The 16,166-nt window shown below is 41.0% G+C and overlaps 1 protein-coding gene across 2 annotated transcripts in view; it reads right to left on the bottom strand.

Annotated features, from left to right (window-relative positions):
• sox13 (SRY-box transcription factor 13) overlaps positions 1-16,166 on the bottom strand; it is a 32,637-nt gene that overhangs the window by 12,607 nt on the left and 3,864 nt on the right. Inside the window, exons 2-9 of one of the 2 annotated variants that reach the window (XM_085159285.1) lie at positions 11,242-11,458; positions 11,012-11,114; positions 9,210-9,296; positions 6,628-6,800; positions 6,163-6,231; positions 5,558-5,672; positions 1,234-1,310; positions 508-673 (exon numbers count right to left, since the gene is read on the bottom strand). In XM_085159285.1, the coding sequence (XP_085015411.1) occupies positions 508-673; positions 1,234-1,310; positions 5,558-5,672; positions 6,163-6,231; positions 6,628-6,800; positions 9,210-9,296; positions 11,012-11,114; positions 11,242-11,458 (1,007 nt within the window). The remainder of the gene's footprint in view (positions 1-507; positions 674-1,233; positions 1,311-5,557; positions 5,673-6,162; positions 6,232-6,627; positions 6,801-9,209; positions 9,297-11,011; positions 11,115-11,241; positions 11,459-16,166) is intronic. The other variant, XM_085159287.1, reaches the window with a different exon arrangement.

The following is a 16,166-nucleotide window of genomic DNA, read 5'->3' as shown; positions in this document are numbered from 1 at the left end:
TGCAGACAAAAACAAAGCACGAAGAGGAGAGCACAAAATGAGGACCAAGATAATTATGATGATGAAGGAAAAGAAAATGAGACAGAGGAAGGTAAAGTGTCCGTTCTCATCAGAAGACCTCCTCTAGAAACACATCACGGGTCTTATGAACAGTCCCCTACAGATGATGATTAGTTTCATATCCTGCTGCTGGAAATGACAGAAAGTTGAAGAATGCAATCATTCTCTTGTGGAAAAAGACGACTGCACAAAGTTTTAATTCATTTTAGCCACTTGCTCAGTATTTACTGTATTTTATACAAAATAGAGAATAGCTGTTTATGAGTATCTGAGCATCCTTTATTAATGCTTAGTTTGTCGTACTAAAGTCAAACAGGTTATGTTCGTTGTGCTCAGTCTCCTTAAATCAACAGTGAATAGATCTACAGGAAATATGATGTGCTGCAGGTTAATGTCAAATGCTTTAATGCTTTACCATGCAAAGCAGTGTGACTGTGTGCAACTCACTGAGCGCAGATCGTGGTGGACTGTGGGAGATCTCTCTCTGGAGATCTCTGGGTCTGTATGCGCCCTGCAGCGCCAGTGATCCCAGCTCCAGGCTCTGTGGACTGGGTGTCTTCCCCAGCTCCAGACCCTTGGGCTTGGAGGTCAGGTTCAAGGGCTGACTTGATTCCTAAACACACAGCAAGAGCAGATGAGCAGGGGTGGGGCTACTTCGACATATTCAGGTGTAACCGCAAAGGCCAAGGGTGTGCGTGTATTCCAGCTATGCACATTTTGCATGTCGGAGCAGATCTGTCACACCTTTGTAGTATTTTTTTTTGTCTTTTGTCTTCAAGTTATCCTCCTCCTCTCTTCCTTTTTGTTTGTTTAAGCTATGTTGATCTATCCCTGCTTGAGAACCTGCCGTGCAAACACAAGTCGCACTACATTTACACACACACACACACACGCACGTCGAGAAAACACACACCTATGGCCACACACATTAAACCTTCAACAGAGGGTGTGGTGTATTCCTAAAGCTTTTCAGCCTCCCAAATACCAGAAAAGGATATTATTTGTTCGCTCCAGAAGACTTCACTTTCTTTAAGCTTCCTAAAACCACACACATGCAGAAGGTACGCACACCATACAGCAAGCAAACACAGCCATAATTCCCTGACTTCTCAGTAATGTGCTCATATAAAGACGTGAGTTGGACAAGGTATGCACGATAAAGTGATACTGTACCTGTCGGAGGGAACCACTGCTTCTCTTCACGGGGGTGGGGTGAGTGTTTGACAGTAGCTGCATGGAGTAGTCCATAGCTGTGAAAGGTTAAAATTAAAAGTAAATAAATGACATTCTTAATGCATCGATTTAAGGGTTAAGAACAAACAGCAGTTTTAGACCAAGTTTAAAAGTAAAACTATTAGCATTACTATTATCATTAGCCTGTTAAAAAAATTGTTTAGTTACCATCCTAACGGACCAAGCAACATGCTAGCATTTTATGGGTAAAATTAGCTTCACTGTAAAGCCTGTTGCAGACACTGACAGCTGGAGCCACAACAGCCAAGCAGCCTTCCATGGCTGGGACTCATGCTCAGCTGGTGTATTGCACTGTAAAGGCTTAGTGGTAAAATCCACGCAGTCATCAAAACATATGCACGGACCCTCGCCCTTGATGACCAAATTTATGTCACGTGGACCCATCGGACCCAAGCGGACCACAGCAGACGTGGAGAGTATACTCAGAGCTTAAGAAAAAAGGGACATTAGCCTAATTTTGTTCAGCTCAGACACATGATCAATAGCCAGTGTTGGGGAGTAACAGAATACATGTACCGCCGTTACGTATTTAAAATACAAAATATGAGTAACTGTATTCAGTTACAGTTACCGTTTAAAAAGGTGGTATTTAGAATACAGTTACTTTGTTGAAATAAATGGATTACACGGCGGTACTTTCCTGTTTCATATTGTGGCGGGTCAGGACTGTTTGGGTTTTGTTTGACAGCTACGTTCTGTTGTTCCAGGCGGCAGCGTTATGGTTGCCATGGTTACAGGGTGACGCTCTCTCTCTGCGTGTTTCCTGGGTGAGAGAGCGCCTGTTGTTGTTGTGCTAAGCTAATAGGCAGAATGCTACAGGTATAGCTCTAAAGAATGTAGCATCATAGGCAGTGTAGTCCGTGCTGCAGGGAGAATGGACTGCCATACACGTTATGTGTCTGTGAGCGAGGGAGGGAGAAAAAGGAAAAGTACGAGCTGTCATCGAGCAAAAACGGGAGCTGGAAGCATGTAAATATAATAATAACCACTGCAGCCAAGAAGAGAGCCTGACGAGCCCAGTTGTAAGTAAGCTATTAAGACTCGACAGTACACCGTGTTCGTGTTTTCCTCCAAAAACAATAAGTTCTGTTGGAGCAGCCTTTCAACGCCTCTTTTTGTCTCTCGCAAGCAAAGTTGACCCAGACAACAAAGTAAAGCTATTTTTCGGCTACGAGCCCGACACAAACCCACCGTATTAGCCAGAGGTCCCTTTACTACGGTTCGGAGCCGCGGACCTTCAGTAACAGTAATAAATCACAGCAATAGTACATTCACGTAGTTGTAAACAGCATGATAATATATTAAGTAATCCAAAGTATTCAGAATACGTTACTCTCATTGAGTAACGTAACGGAATACGTTACAGAATACATTTTGGGACATGTATTCTGTAATCTGTAATTAAATACATTTTAAAAGTAACCTTCCCAACACTGTCAATAGCGTACTTGTAAAAACGAAAATGTTATGTGGCCTTTTTATGTAGCGCAGGTGTTTATTTCAGCTATTCACCTCCATTAACTTGCACTCACTGAGGACTATCTAGGCTGAAATGCAAAGACTCTAATCTGGCCCAGTGGACGGCTTTTGAAAGTGTGAAGGAAGACATAGACTCTGGGCTTTTAACTGTATTTTCATAAGTTTTACAGCTTTTCCTATTGAAAAAACCCACCCATCCCAACACTCCCATACATGCCACACCAAAGTAATTAAAGTGGTTTCTTTGTCTTTGTTGGACATCCCTGTCCTACCACCTTACATTCATTTTAGCATTTAAATGTTCACTTCCAGCATCATTAGCCATGAATCCACCATAATACGAAGGCAGTTTGTTTATACAGAATATCGAGTGCAGAGGATAAGGCAATATCACCTCTCCAATGGCAATAGTTTGAGATTTGCCAAGATAAATTTGTGATATAGCATTTATTCAGCTAAGGTTGAATAATAACGTGAGTAAGTGATACAGTCATTCTGAGACAGTAGATGTTTTGTTACCGTTTGAGAATTAACATAATTTGCGCATGGCCAAGTGGGAGTTGCAGGGAATGTCCCCAAAATACAATGTCCAGTTGATACGTGAGGCTATATGCAAATGTCCAAACAAATAAAAGATCTGAACAAAATGAAAGCAAAAGGCTCAAAGTTTCACTCCATGCATATTGTTTTTAAAAACGCTCTGGTTACTGCTGACCTCTTCTACACAGCCCAGCACTCCGACACATTTTACATTCATGTGTCAAAACATTCAGAGCTGCTCACGCACACGTGCGCTTCTCGATATAATGGCTATCCTTAAATTCCGCCGACACTGTTTTAAAGACTGGCCTTGTGTCTTTAAGTTTGAAAAGACCCACAAGCACAGCTTTTAAGGCTGGTGAAAGCAAGCTTCTACAAAGCTGTGGCGTTCGAAGCCGTGGCCTCTATAGCCTGCTAACTGTACAAGCATACGTGTTTGAAAGGTACATTCAAGCACACTGTTGCACTGGAGTCTCACGGATGCCTTTCTAGTTCTGGGTTGAAGTACATAAACATACTTAAGCTTTTCTTTAAAACACTCAGGGATGGCAACAGGAGCTGTAATGATGGAGATATCTTTTCAGCACAAAGTTTCTGGCCTTCAAAGCTTGCAGTCATTGGTAAGAAGAGTGTTCATTCTTCCCACACAACAGGGTGCATAAGAAAAGGAGTTGAATGAATTGACAAAACACAGTGTTCACTAAATCAAGGGAATCTTTGGAGGATTATTAGCAGGTCACAGCAGTATTTGAAGAAGAATGTAGTATACAGCATGACCTTATTGAGCCCTCCTAAAATACTTTGATTTGCTGGGAGTTTCTCTGACTAAAATGGACCATCAGTGTCAGTGTTGTGTTTATTACTCAGTAAAAGTAACGTATTACACATGATTCATTACTTTTTTTAAAAGTAATAAAGTAATGCATTACTCTGTGGAGGCAGAACGCCCTTCACACAGGTCAGTCCAGAGGTTGTTAAAGGACACTTCTCTGAAAGTTACTTTATATGGTTGCAAACATGTTTAACCCTTTAAGACCTACCATAGAACCAAGTCCGCCAGAGGTTATATTATAGTTTTACATGCCGTATGCCATTTTTGGGAGCATTTTAAGTTGCTATACATCAATACAACCATTAAAGCCTAAATTTTAATAATATGTCTGCATTAAGTGCATAGTAATTACATAAATTGCAAAAAAGTGAAATAAACTACAAAAAAAATTGAAAATCGTTTTTGTTTTTTTAACATATATTTCTAGTTAGAGAAATTTAAGAGGCTTATCCCTCAAAACTGTAAATACAAAAAAGTTGCACAAAATAGTTTCCCACCACAGGAAATTTATTTTGAGTGTCTTCATAGTTTTATTTTTGAAATACACCAATTTTTATATACTGCAGGAAAAACGAAAATAAATATTATTCTGCAAATTTGCAAAAAAGCAGCATATGCATCAAAATAAACTATTTCCAGCAGTGCAATATGAGTCCTAAGCATCCCAGAAACGACACAGAAAGTCATAAAGTCAAACATAACTTTTAAAAACACCAGTATAAGCTCATGAGGCCTTGATGGTAAAAAACTACATTTCCGCAAAATGACGTTTTGGGCAGGTCATGGCGGACATGCGATAGTTCATGCTGATGGATGTAGGAAGTGTTCCGAACAGCTGATCGGATTGGCAAAGCGTGTTTCTGGAATATTATGTTTTTGTTGCTGCAAGTGCTTTTTATGCAGTTTTTGCAAAGCTATATGTGGAAGGAAACTGTGACCGAGGACAAGCTGATGTAAGTACAACTCCTCCAGTTTCATATGCAAAAAACATTATTGCGCTAGCTTACGTGGTTGCAGAGCTACCGGGATTTAAAAATAGTTACGCAAAACGGAGCGTGCCCGCTCTGACCGGTTTTAAAGGGTTAAATATGAGTGATGGATTAAAGATTACATAATGTTAGAAAGAATATTACCTTGTTGTTGCCGTCATAACTTTCCAGTGTTTCAAAAGCCTGCCTGCCATTGCTAGAAATGTCTGCAGTGTTTGCCTGATATTCCTTAAAATTACGGATACATTCATCAGAGCGGTGTTCCTAGATCCCACAGCCTGAGTCAACAACCCTGTCCCAACAAAGCAGCTCCGAGCTTTCTTTTAATGCTGCACTGTTGTCAGCCTGCATATGAAAAAAATAAACAATAATAAAACTGAAACCTTTCCACTTGATTACTCACTCGGCTTGCAGGGGATCGGTTGCAGCGGCAAGGTCATCTGGGGGTCAGAGTTGACCTGGAGGGGTTGGGTGGTGGGGTGGAAAGCTGGAATCATCACATAGGGCATGTTCACCTGCTGGGACAGAGCAGGACACGTGCATGTTACAGACAAGCCCCATCCGTCTCACATTCATTTATTAATCTCACACTCTGCTCCTTGAAGTGATTCCCATGATGCATTGAGTTTTTCCTTTCCAGTCACCTTTCTCACTCACTATGTATTAACAGACCTCTCTGCATTGAATCATATCTGTTATTAATCTCTGTCTCTCTTCCACAGCATGTCTTTTATCCTGTCTTCCTTCTCTCACCCCAACCGGTCGCAGCAGATGGCCCCGCCCCTCTCTGAGCCTGGTTCTGCTGGAGATTTCTTCCTGTTAAAAGGGAGTTTTTCCTTCCCACTGTCGCCAAAGTGCTTGCTCATAGAGGGTCATATGATTGTTGGGTTTTTCTCTGTATCTATGAAGCACCTTGAGGCGACTTTTCTTGTGATTTGGCGCTATATAAATAAAATTGAATTGAATTGAATTCAGGAAGATGTGCGAAAGGTCGTGAGAGGAGCTGACCTGGATCTGCTGCTGAAGCAGGTTGATCTTGTGCTGCTGCTGGATGAGCTGCTGCTGCTGCTTGGCGATCTGAGACACAGAAAAATGAGACACACAACAAGTGAGCGCTGGCCTGTATAAATCCTAACGATCAGCCACGACGCACGCATGCGGCGGTTCATTTATTCCCAGAAAAAAGCTGGCGAGTGCGCGCGGTGTTCTCCTTCTGTGGACTTGTGTGAAAAAAGGCGCATTAAACAAAGATCTTTTTTTAATTTCGGCCATCTAATTTGCCTAGTGTTTGTATGGAGCAAGAACACAAGCAGCAGTGTACACAGGGGCTTTTTGTCTGTTTGGTCAGAAAGGCCCTTTATATTCTTTATCAAGATAATACACAGCAGACAGACAGAAATTTGTTTTGAGATGTCCACATGTTTGCATGTTCTGTTGAACTGGGCGACTGATGCAAAGATCTGGTAGAGATACCTGTTCTTGCTGTTGCCGAGCCAGCTCCATCTGCTGCTGCTGTTTCTCCAGCAGCAGGGCGGCCATGTTTCTCTGCTCAGAGTGGGCTCCCAGGAGCTGCTCCCTCAGACCACTCAGCTGGTTGATCATCATCAACAGCTGGAGCTCCTTCTCTGCCAGAGATTCGTGGGTACCTGGTGGGAGGAGTGGGAGGCTTTGTGTTTTTATGCAGGATAAGGCCGTGTGGTTTTTTTTATTCCTTTTTATTCCATTTTTCCTTTAGTAATGTCTCCAACTATCACCATTATTATACCGGAGGGATAAAAAATTACTATTCTCTTCTTGTTCTTACAGTTTTGTTATATAACCTCTCATGTTTTCCCATTTTTCCCACAAAAGTTCTCAAAACATGAAGCTTTTCTTCTCTTTATATAAAAAAATAAATCATATTTTTATGGTGAAAAATATTTTTCGGTTTTACAAAAAGATATTTTTTTACAAAAAGATATTTTTGCTCTTGTTTGTAGATGAAACTTTTATTAAATTAAATTTCACCAAATACAAAAAAGAACAATTTCTTGTAATTACCTAAAAAAGTTATTTTTTTCCTCCACAAAACAATATTTTCAGCAACGTTTTTAATGTTAAACTTTCCCTCTTTTAAAAACATCTTGTTATAATAACAAACTTCTCAATCTCACAAAAACCTTTCTAACTTTCACAGGATCATTTTCAAATGTAATATCTTGTCTTTTCTCTCCTCACACCCTCCGTGGGTCAAATTTCACACATTCAGAAAAACCAACATCTCAAAGAAAAAAAACCTGAAGCTTCTTCGTAACATGTTGCTTTATGTTTCCTATATTTCAAAATCGATTGCTATCTTGTAATCTCATAACTGCTAGAAAAGGATGTTGAAAGGGTTGAAACTGATAAGCATCTTTTTTCTCCATTTTGCAGAAACAAGCTGCTTAGATCAGAAACTGTAGATAATGTTTGCAGGACAGACGCGTCCTCACTATGAAAATGAATCTTTCATCGCTGCCAAAACTACAAAGCCAATTCCAAAAATGTGTAAAATGTAAATCTCATAAACTCGTCTTTTATTCACTGTAGAGACACATTAAATGTCTGAACTGAGAAATTGTAAAACTTCAAAATATCTCACATCTCAAAAAAGTTGGGATGGGAGCACCAAAGCTGGAGAAGTTAGGTTAGGTTAACTGGCAGGAGGTCAGTAACATGACTGGTTAAACAAAGAGCATCTCAGAGATTCCAAGAAGTACATCAGAGGATAACAAACCTGTAAAAAACTGCAGCTACAGATTTCAGAATAATGTTTCTTAATGCAAAGTCAGAAAGATTATAAATATACATAATATCATTAAACGATTCAGCGATTCTGGAGGATTCTCTGTGTACAAGAGACAAGGCAGGAGGCCACCTCTGAATGCTTGTCTATATTCGGGCCTTCTGAAGCTGGATTGAAGCAAAGCGCAAAACTGTTGTTAGATCAGACAAATCGAAATTTTGAAAATCACAAATGCCACTTCCTCTGGTCTAAAAATGAGAAGGACCATCCAGCTTGTTATGAGCAAGCATCCCTGCATCCCTGATGGCACAGAGGTGAATTTATCAGTTTGCACATCTGGAGAGGCACAACTAATGCCTCAAGGTACATACAGGTTTTAGAACAATGTATCCCATCCAGATGACGTCTTTTCCAGGGAAGGCCACGTACGTTTCAGTAAGACTCCTCATAGCAGACACTGAAGTGGTGTGCCTGCCATGAACTCCTTCCACTATACGAAAACATCTGGCCCATCATGAAACAAAAAAAATGCTGTAAAGAAGACCCAGGACTGCCGAGCAGCTACAGTCTGCTATCTCTCTCTGCTCAGTTCTACCAAGCGGTAAACACGGTGTGGCAAATGTGGGTTTATGATAATCATTACATCCATGTGCAAACAAATACTAAAAAAAGGGATCAGATAATTCAGTGAAATGATTGAGATAACAGCAGCACACATGTGCTGTGAGTGTGGTTATATCAGTGAGACGGGCACAGTGACAGCCAGGACTGGATTTCACTGGTGTGTGTTATCACTGCACATATGATAAATATTACATTGTTAACCCCAGAACACGCACACGAGTTTTGTAACGCCATCACTACACTTTGTCCTTAATGTAAATATGTAAGTAAAATTGTGTATGTTTCTTTTCTGTGTCCTGTGACTGTTTGTTTGTATATGTGTCTTTTTGGCTGCTGTTACAACCAAATTTCCCCTTGTGGGACAATTAAAGGATTATTCTATTCTATTCTATTCTATTCTATTCTATTCTATTCACTTTTACATGGGTGAAAATTTAGGGTTAATTAAGCCTTCACACACAGTGGTTATGTTCTACCTTTAAAAAGAAGTAGAAGAAGAAATATCTACATATCTGCCATCTAAATGTCAAACCAATGGTGTGCCACATGCCGCTGTTATATATGATGCTTTTAAATTGATAAAACAAATGAGAAATAGAATAGAAAAGCTGTAATTCATACGGTCTATATGTACAACATGATGGTGTTTGTAGTGTTTGAAACTAACCTTTCAGCTGTCCTGACCCCACTGTGCTTTTATCCAGGAGTTTGTCCTTCCAGTCAGCATTCAGCAGCTTCTCAATGGTAGGCATCACTGTTAAGAGGACACAAATGGTACTCAGCGGGACCGCAGTGGGCAGCAGTAGATGGCGTGAAAAATATATTCTGTCAAATAAAATACATCTAACACTAAACTACTTTCTGAGCCTCTCTTCTGCTTTTCTAATGGCATTGATTGAAGAAGACGTTTGAGGTGTCGAAGGGCAGAGGTTGTTTGTGCATCAGGGAGAAGTTTTGAGTGTTTGAGTGGATCAATATTTGGACAGAGAACAATTCAAGGTCAGTGACTGGAGCAAATTTGAGAAAGATTTAAGGCAAGGAGTGCAGGCTGGTTAAAGACTAGAGGGCAACGAGAGTGTTGCATGCGGCTCAGAGAGAAGCTTTTCACTCCCTACCAAAGAAATTGAACACAATCACACATACAAAAAAAAAAAAATGCCCCTGAACTCGCTCAGGAATCCAAACAACACCCTCGCTTTGTGAGACAAACCATCACTTCCACACATCGATTTTAGGCAGACTGCATTGTTTAATGCTGAATAGCAGCAGAATGTAGCGCTCTCAAACACGTAAGATATGGAGTCATCAAAGTCTGAGATGGGAAAATTATATGGACGTGTGTGCGAGTAAGAGAGAAAGACTCCCACAGAAGGTAATAACACTGAGGTGCAGAAAGGCTGAGGGCTGAATTGATACTGTCTGAAATCCAGTAAATACTGAGGCAAAACCTTTAAGTGCCAATCCGACTACATGCTAACATCCAAACAGCTTGGCTCTAAAACGTTACTCTCAAGATACACAACTGACAATTTTAATGAACTTAAGTATTTATGCCTTCCTGAGCCTGGTTTTATATTAATAATAATAATTTATATTAATAATAATAATAATTAATAATATATTATACGTTTCTTCCTGTTAAAATTGAGTTCTTCCTTCCCACAGTTGTCTAATCCTGGTTTGGCTACTAACCGTACGACTGTTGCTGTAAACTGGCATTATACAAGCAAAACACACATTCAATATTTGCATAAAACACGAGTCAAAAATGACATACTTTACAAGTTACGGTGACTAACTTTTGTTTTGCTAAGCTTCTACCTTACAAGTTCAGGCCTCATGCTTGCATGCAGGCGTGACGATGATATCATCTAATTGTCGGTATCTGGCTGTCTGCGAGTATTTGTGCTGTCTCTTATAAAACTGGGAAAATATTCTTTGCAGAACCTTTGTAAGTAAAATTAATGCCAAGTAATTTGCTAAATTAACTTAGCAAGTTTCAATGACTAACATTAGGGCCACCCTGTTAAATGAAATGCTCCTGGTAAATACTGGACATTCAACCCCAAATTGCTCCTAATAGCAGGACAGTTTCTTTCCTTCTTGGGAGGTTGACTTTGTTCTTTATTCCGATCCCTGTGAGCTGTTGCTACAGCAGCAACAACTCTCCCTGGGGTCTACAGATAAAACCAGCACAAGACATCAACCCATAATGGTATAGTCAGTCACCAAGTAAATTATAAATAAGAGTATGATACAAATAAAACTTTCTCTTGAGTTAAAAACAGCACGCAATCAAACAATCAAGAAATAATAAAACTAGCCATGAATCCTATAATTACATATTGTTAATATGTATTAATTCAATAGGCTAATGAACATCAACGCCATGGCAGACAGAACTGACTCTCGGTTTGCACCTCTGTGGTTGTAAATAAAGTTTTGAAATGGCGGTTGCTTTTGACAGACCTTCTTTCAAGTTGGATTGTCCCTCTGATCGATCATGCATCCTAGGTTCCTTCAGTCCCATGGGGCTCTGTCTGTGAGGCAGGTCCTTCCCTGGAGATCCCTCCTGTCAGGACAGAAAAGAGAACCTCAATTAAAATCTCACCAAGATCACGCAAATATACTTTATATACCAATCTATGACACATTCTTGACTTCCTAAAATTCCCTGTCATGCCTTTCGTAATCCTTACTGAAGGGGAGCGAGACAGTGGTGGGGTCAACTGGCGAGCCTCGAGTTGCTGAGTTCCTGACCAATCACGCGAAGGAGACGTCTTACGAAGTTCGCCGCTGGTATCCACTGCAGCCCCTCCCCCAGAGTCTTCACGTTCTACTTTGACACCAACGCCTGCCATGTTGACATCCCCACTGGAGTGAATGTGAAGTGCTGGAGGGCTGGGCTCAACCATTCTGTTGGAAGACAAAAAAAAATACACAATGCTAGCTGTCATTTGGGTGTGGTGAGGTTTGGGCACTGTTCTAGAGTTGGGAGTAAACATATTGACAGCAAAGAAGAAAAAAGAATAGAAAATTTGTTGGTGGAAAATTTCATCCAATTGCTGTTCAGATATTTTATTTGGACTAAAGCTAAGGACGAAAAAGGAATCCTTAGAGGTGTGTCGGCAACTGGGCTCGAGACTCTTACAACTATGAAGCTTTATGAACGGGAAAATAAACAATATGGTCAAATCTTAAACAGAAGTTTGTAATCAAATACTGCTGTAGAGCATGATTAAAGCAAAGAGGTGTAAGCTGTGAATAATAAATAATGAGTACTATGAGCATTTATACTGAATACTAACACTTACGCGATCTTTTACTCCAAAAATAATTCAGTTTAGCTGTTTCCCCATTATGTTGATTGCTGTTACTTTTACAGGCATGCGCACAAATATTCTACCTCTCAGATAGCCAAACCATTTGGTTTCCATTTAGGGTTTCGGATATTCTTTTTTGTTCGTCTGTTTGTTTTGTGACATTTACAATGTCAGCTATTCTGCCTGACCTCCGTCAGCACCCAGTCTCTCCCAATGCTCATCGTTTTTTGGGCACATCTTCCAAGCCCAAAAAACAGTATCTGGACAGCCTTACACATCAGTAGTACCTCACATTATCCCTCCAAGGTTTAAGTCATCATTAGTGATATCCCTAACCCCAAACCCTGACTCTAAGCAATCGAAATATGTACTTTTTTATTACTCTTGCAAGTTTTAGCATATCTAAAATTTAAAAAAGGACTTTTGTAAAAACAAATTGGTTTATTGGTTTTCCATAATTAGATACAATTTGCTTATATCCTGCTTATAACTTAATAATTGCTACAAATAGCTAAATTAATTTGTGACATTTCTGCCTCTTAAAGGAAACCCTAATTTTGAGGTGGTAAATTTAAGAAAAAAAAGGCGACTCCTGAATTCAGTTTTGAGAGTTAGGTGGTGGTTGTGTTAAAGTGTGTGTGTGTGTGTGTGTGTGTGTGTGTGTCTCCCTCAGTTTGTGACAGTGAATAATGAGAGGTTATAAGGGAGGGAGACAGACAACGCCTCAGTGAGGAAGAAAAGCAGAAAACTGAAGAGGGGACAGGTTGAGTGAGAGAGGTTTGAACCAGAGTGAACTTGAACAAATCAACTCAGGGTTGTGTGCATACGTGTGTTATTTCCCAGCTCTACAGCAGGAGGAAAGAAAAACACAGCAGACAGCAGAACAAAACAAACAGAACACACAAGGGCAAAAAGTGCACATATATATAAAGAGGCAGAAAAAAAGCCATTGTTGGAGCCGGGGAACAAAGGAAGCCGAGACAATGGGGGAGAGGCTGACAAAAGCCGCCGGCCGCAGGAAACAGGCCGGATAACAATGCCAGCGGAATGTGCCGACCAACTCAGGAACATGGCAAAAAAAAAAAAAAGCGCCACCGTTCTGCGGAAAGCATAATAATGATTAGTGCCCCCCCCCCCCCCCCCCCCCCTCCCCTTAGCTTGCACACTGTGTTTCCAAACAAAGCCACCTGTCTGCCAGGGTCCAAGACTCCAAACCTCAGTGATGTATATGCATGCGTTTGTGTGTCTGTGTGTGTGTTAAAAGCTGCAAAACACAGGTAGAAACGTTGTGCACCGAACTCAGCTGCCATGTGGTCAAAGAAGAGTTGTTTACAGTCTGATTTAAGCTCCGAGTAATGGATAGAGAGTGCAAGCATTTTGCAGGAACGTCCGTGAAGTCTGTTTGTTTCCTGAGACCACAAGGACTTGTCTGCAGATAATTTACATCGCAATGCACCAACTACGCTACGCTCCAGGTGGCAGACTTCAAAGAACTATAACAGGAATGAATAATTGGCCGTCAGCTGTACATGTCTGCAGCGGAGCATAATTCAGGTGAAAAACTCAATGGGTGCAGTTGCTCTGCAGTTGGTACAAGTCCAGCAAGCAACATCAAGCAAATCTAAGGTTATTATGTGGTGCAAGCATAACCACAGAAAACTATTGAGATACTTTGTCGACTGGAATAATGTTTAATTTAATCTTCAAGGAAATTGGCAGAATAAACAGCTAAACACTTGAACTAAACACTACTATGACAACAGCTTGTTTTTTTTAGAATATCCTGACAACTAGATTAAAAAATCTTTAAAGATTTATATTTGTCTTGAACTATAAATTCAGTTCGTTGTTAATAAATGCCACACTTGTAATTATCTCAGCAGACGACATGGATTCCTATGACGTCTTGAGAAAGGTTAATGACAACTTGGACCAACTTGAAGAGGGCGATTTCCCTTTGCAAGTCTACAAAGGCTGCAGTGTCAACCCTGTAAAGTGAGACACGTCCCTTACTTACCTGATGAGTTTAATGAACATATTTTGTTTATGAGAACACCAGCTCAACAGTTACGCAGCTCTCTGGGAACACTCCCGAAGCTCCTGACCGGCCCCTCTGCCATCGCCAAGCAACATGAAAAACACATTTCCAGCACTCTAGGAAACACACAGTAATGTTGTTGGTGCATTTTAACACAAACCCACCTGCCTGGCTAGGCTCTAAACCTGTGTGAATGTGTGTGCATTTATGACTCGTTGTGTTTTCAAATCACAAAGCGATAAGAGAAAATCTAATTTACACAGCTGACGGTAACTAAAAAGCACAATAAACACACCTGCAAGCAGAGGGATCACCGGCAATTGAACTCATTTGATGCCACCTGTTTGATTACTCTTGGTTTAAAGATGATATCACACTCATTTGTATATCTTTCATATTAAAAAAACGACAACTGTGATTTTGCTTCAAATTTTACTGCCTGATTGCATTTGTTATCTGTCATATTTAGGAAAAGTTACAATCAGCTTCAAACCCACAACACTGTTCATCAGCCTAATCCTGTCTGACGTCTGCTTTCAGCTGTGGGGGGTAGTTTTGTAGGGTGTTGGGAAGGAACGATTGTGGAGGGATGGAGGTGGGAAACTGTTATAAGCGAACACCGCAGCAGTCACTGTCCATGTGTCGGCGAGGGGCTGATTGCCGGAAGAGAGGGGGTTGGAGGGTTGTGCGCAGGCGGCAGTGGCAACATACCGAGCTGAGTCCCACACAGCAAGTTATTCCTGGGTCTTCCCTTCACGTTCCACAGGGGCTGGACCGCAGAGCTGCCACAGGTGGCTTTCACACGCCTCTGCACATACTCTGTGTGTGTGTGTCACCAAGTGCAGAGGTATGCACAGAATCTCAGAAGCCCGCACTGTTGTTGTCAGCGAGGAATGTGCGTCCAGGTGCGTGCATTTTTACAAGCACAAAGGTACTTCAAAAACAATGCATTTTGTGCCTCAGGGTGAACAATGCAAACCAGTCAAGGTTATCAGGTTATCGCTTGCCTTCACATCTCTCTCTAGTTAAACACACACTTAGCCTATCTGCACTACTGCACCTACGTGGAACCTGACCTTGTGCATACATGTATATATGCGGTGTGTTGCACGACTTAAATAGCACTGGCTTCTTCTAAGGTTATCTGATTGAGGCCTGTTTTTCAACCACCTACGGTGTTATTCAGCTTTTATAGGCGCTCACCACATGCTGCTAAGAAATCACAATGAAACAGACCTCAGAGCAGCCAAGAGTTGTTTTTTTCACATGTTTACTGAAGAATATTCCAATTATAGTTATATAACAGACATAGACATGATGATGTGTAGACTTTCAGCTTTCATTTGAGGGTACCCACATTCAAATGGGAAGAAGGTTTTAGGAGTTTCAGCTCCTTAATATGTGCCACCCTTTTTTTAAAGGGACCAAAAGTAATTGCACTATTAGGGCTATTTCATAGGCAGGTATGGGCAATTCCTTTGTTGTGTCATTATCAATTAAGCAGTAAAAGGCCTGGAGTTGATTTGAGGTGTGGTGCTTGAGTTAGAAGATTTTGCTGTGAACAGACAACATGCGGTCAAAGGACCTCGGCATGCAGGTGAAACAAGCCATCCTTAAGCTGAGAAAACAGAAAAAACCCTTCTGAGAAATTGATACAGCGTTTGTTACATTCTGAGAAAGACAGAAAGCACCGAGGAAGTCAGCACCACAAAAACACAATTCTGGAAAAACATCCTTTGGATAGATGGAACCAAGGTTAACCTCTACCAGAATGATGCCAAGAAAAAAGTATGGAGAAGGCGTGGGAACGGCTCATGGTCCAAAGCCCAATGGCTTGGGTGTGAATGGCTGCCATTCACATAATAAACACGCTAGTGTTTATTGATGATGTAGCACAGGACAGAAGCAAATTCTGAGGAGTTCAGAGACATACTGGGTATACATACATACCCAGAACATACAGCCAAAGAAACCCAGGAGTTTATTAAACCAAAGAAGTCAAATATTCTTGAATGGCCAAGTCAGTCACCTGATCTTAACCCAAATGAGCATGCACTTGTTGATGACTAAACTTTAGGGTTAGGCCCACAAACAAACAGCAACTGAAAGCTGCTGCAGTAAAGGCCTGGCAGATCATTAAAAAGGAGGAACACTGCACAATGCCACTGCTGTACTTCTAGAGTTCTAGGGTTCTTGGCCCTCGGGGTCCCCCCATGCAGTGCTCCGAACGTGATTTAAGCGTCTGCCAAATGCTGATTGGTTG

Source organism: Neolamprologus multifasciatus, chromosome 5, assembly GCF_963576455.1.
Source record: "Neolamprologus multifasciatus chromosome 5, fNeoMul1.2, whole genome shotgun sequence".
NCBI classification, from domain to species: Eukaryota; Metazoa; Chordata; class Actinopteri; order Cichliformes; family Cichlidae; genus Neolamprologus; species Neolamprologus multifasciatus.
This window is presented reverse-complemented; position numbering and strand designations above follow the sequence as displayed.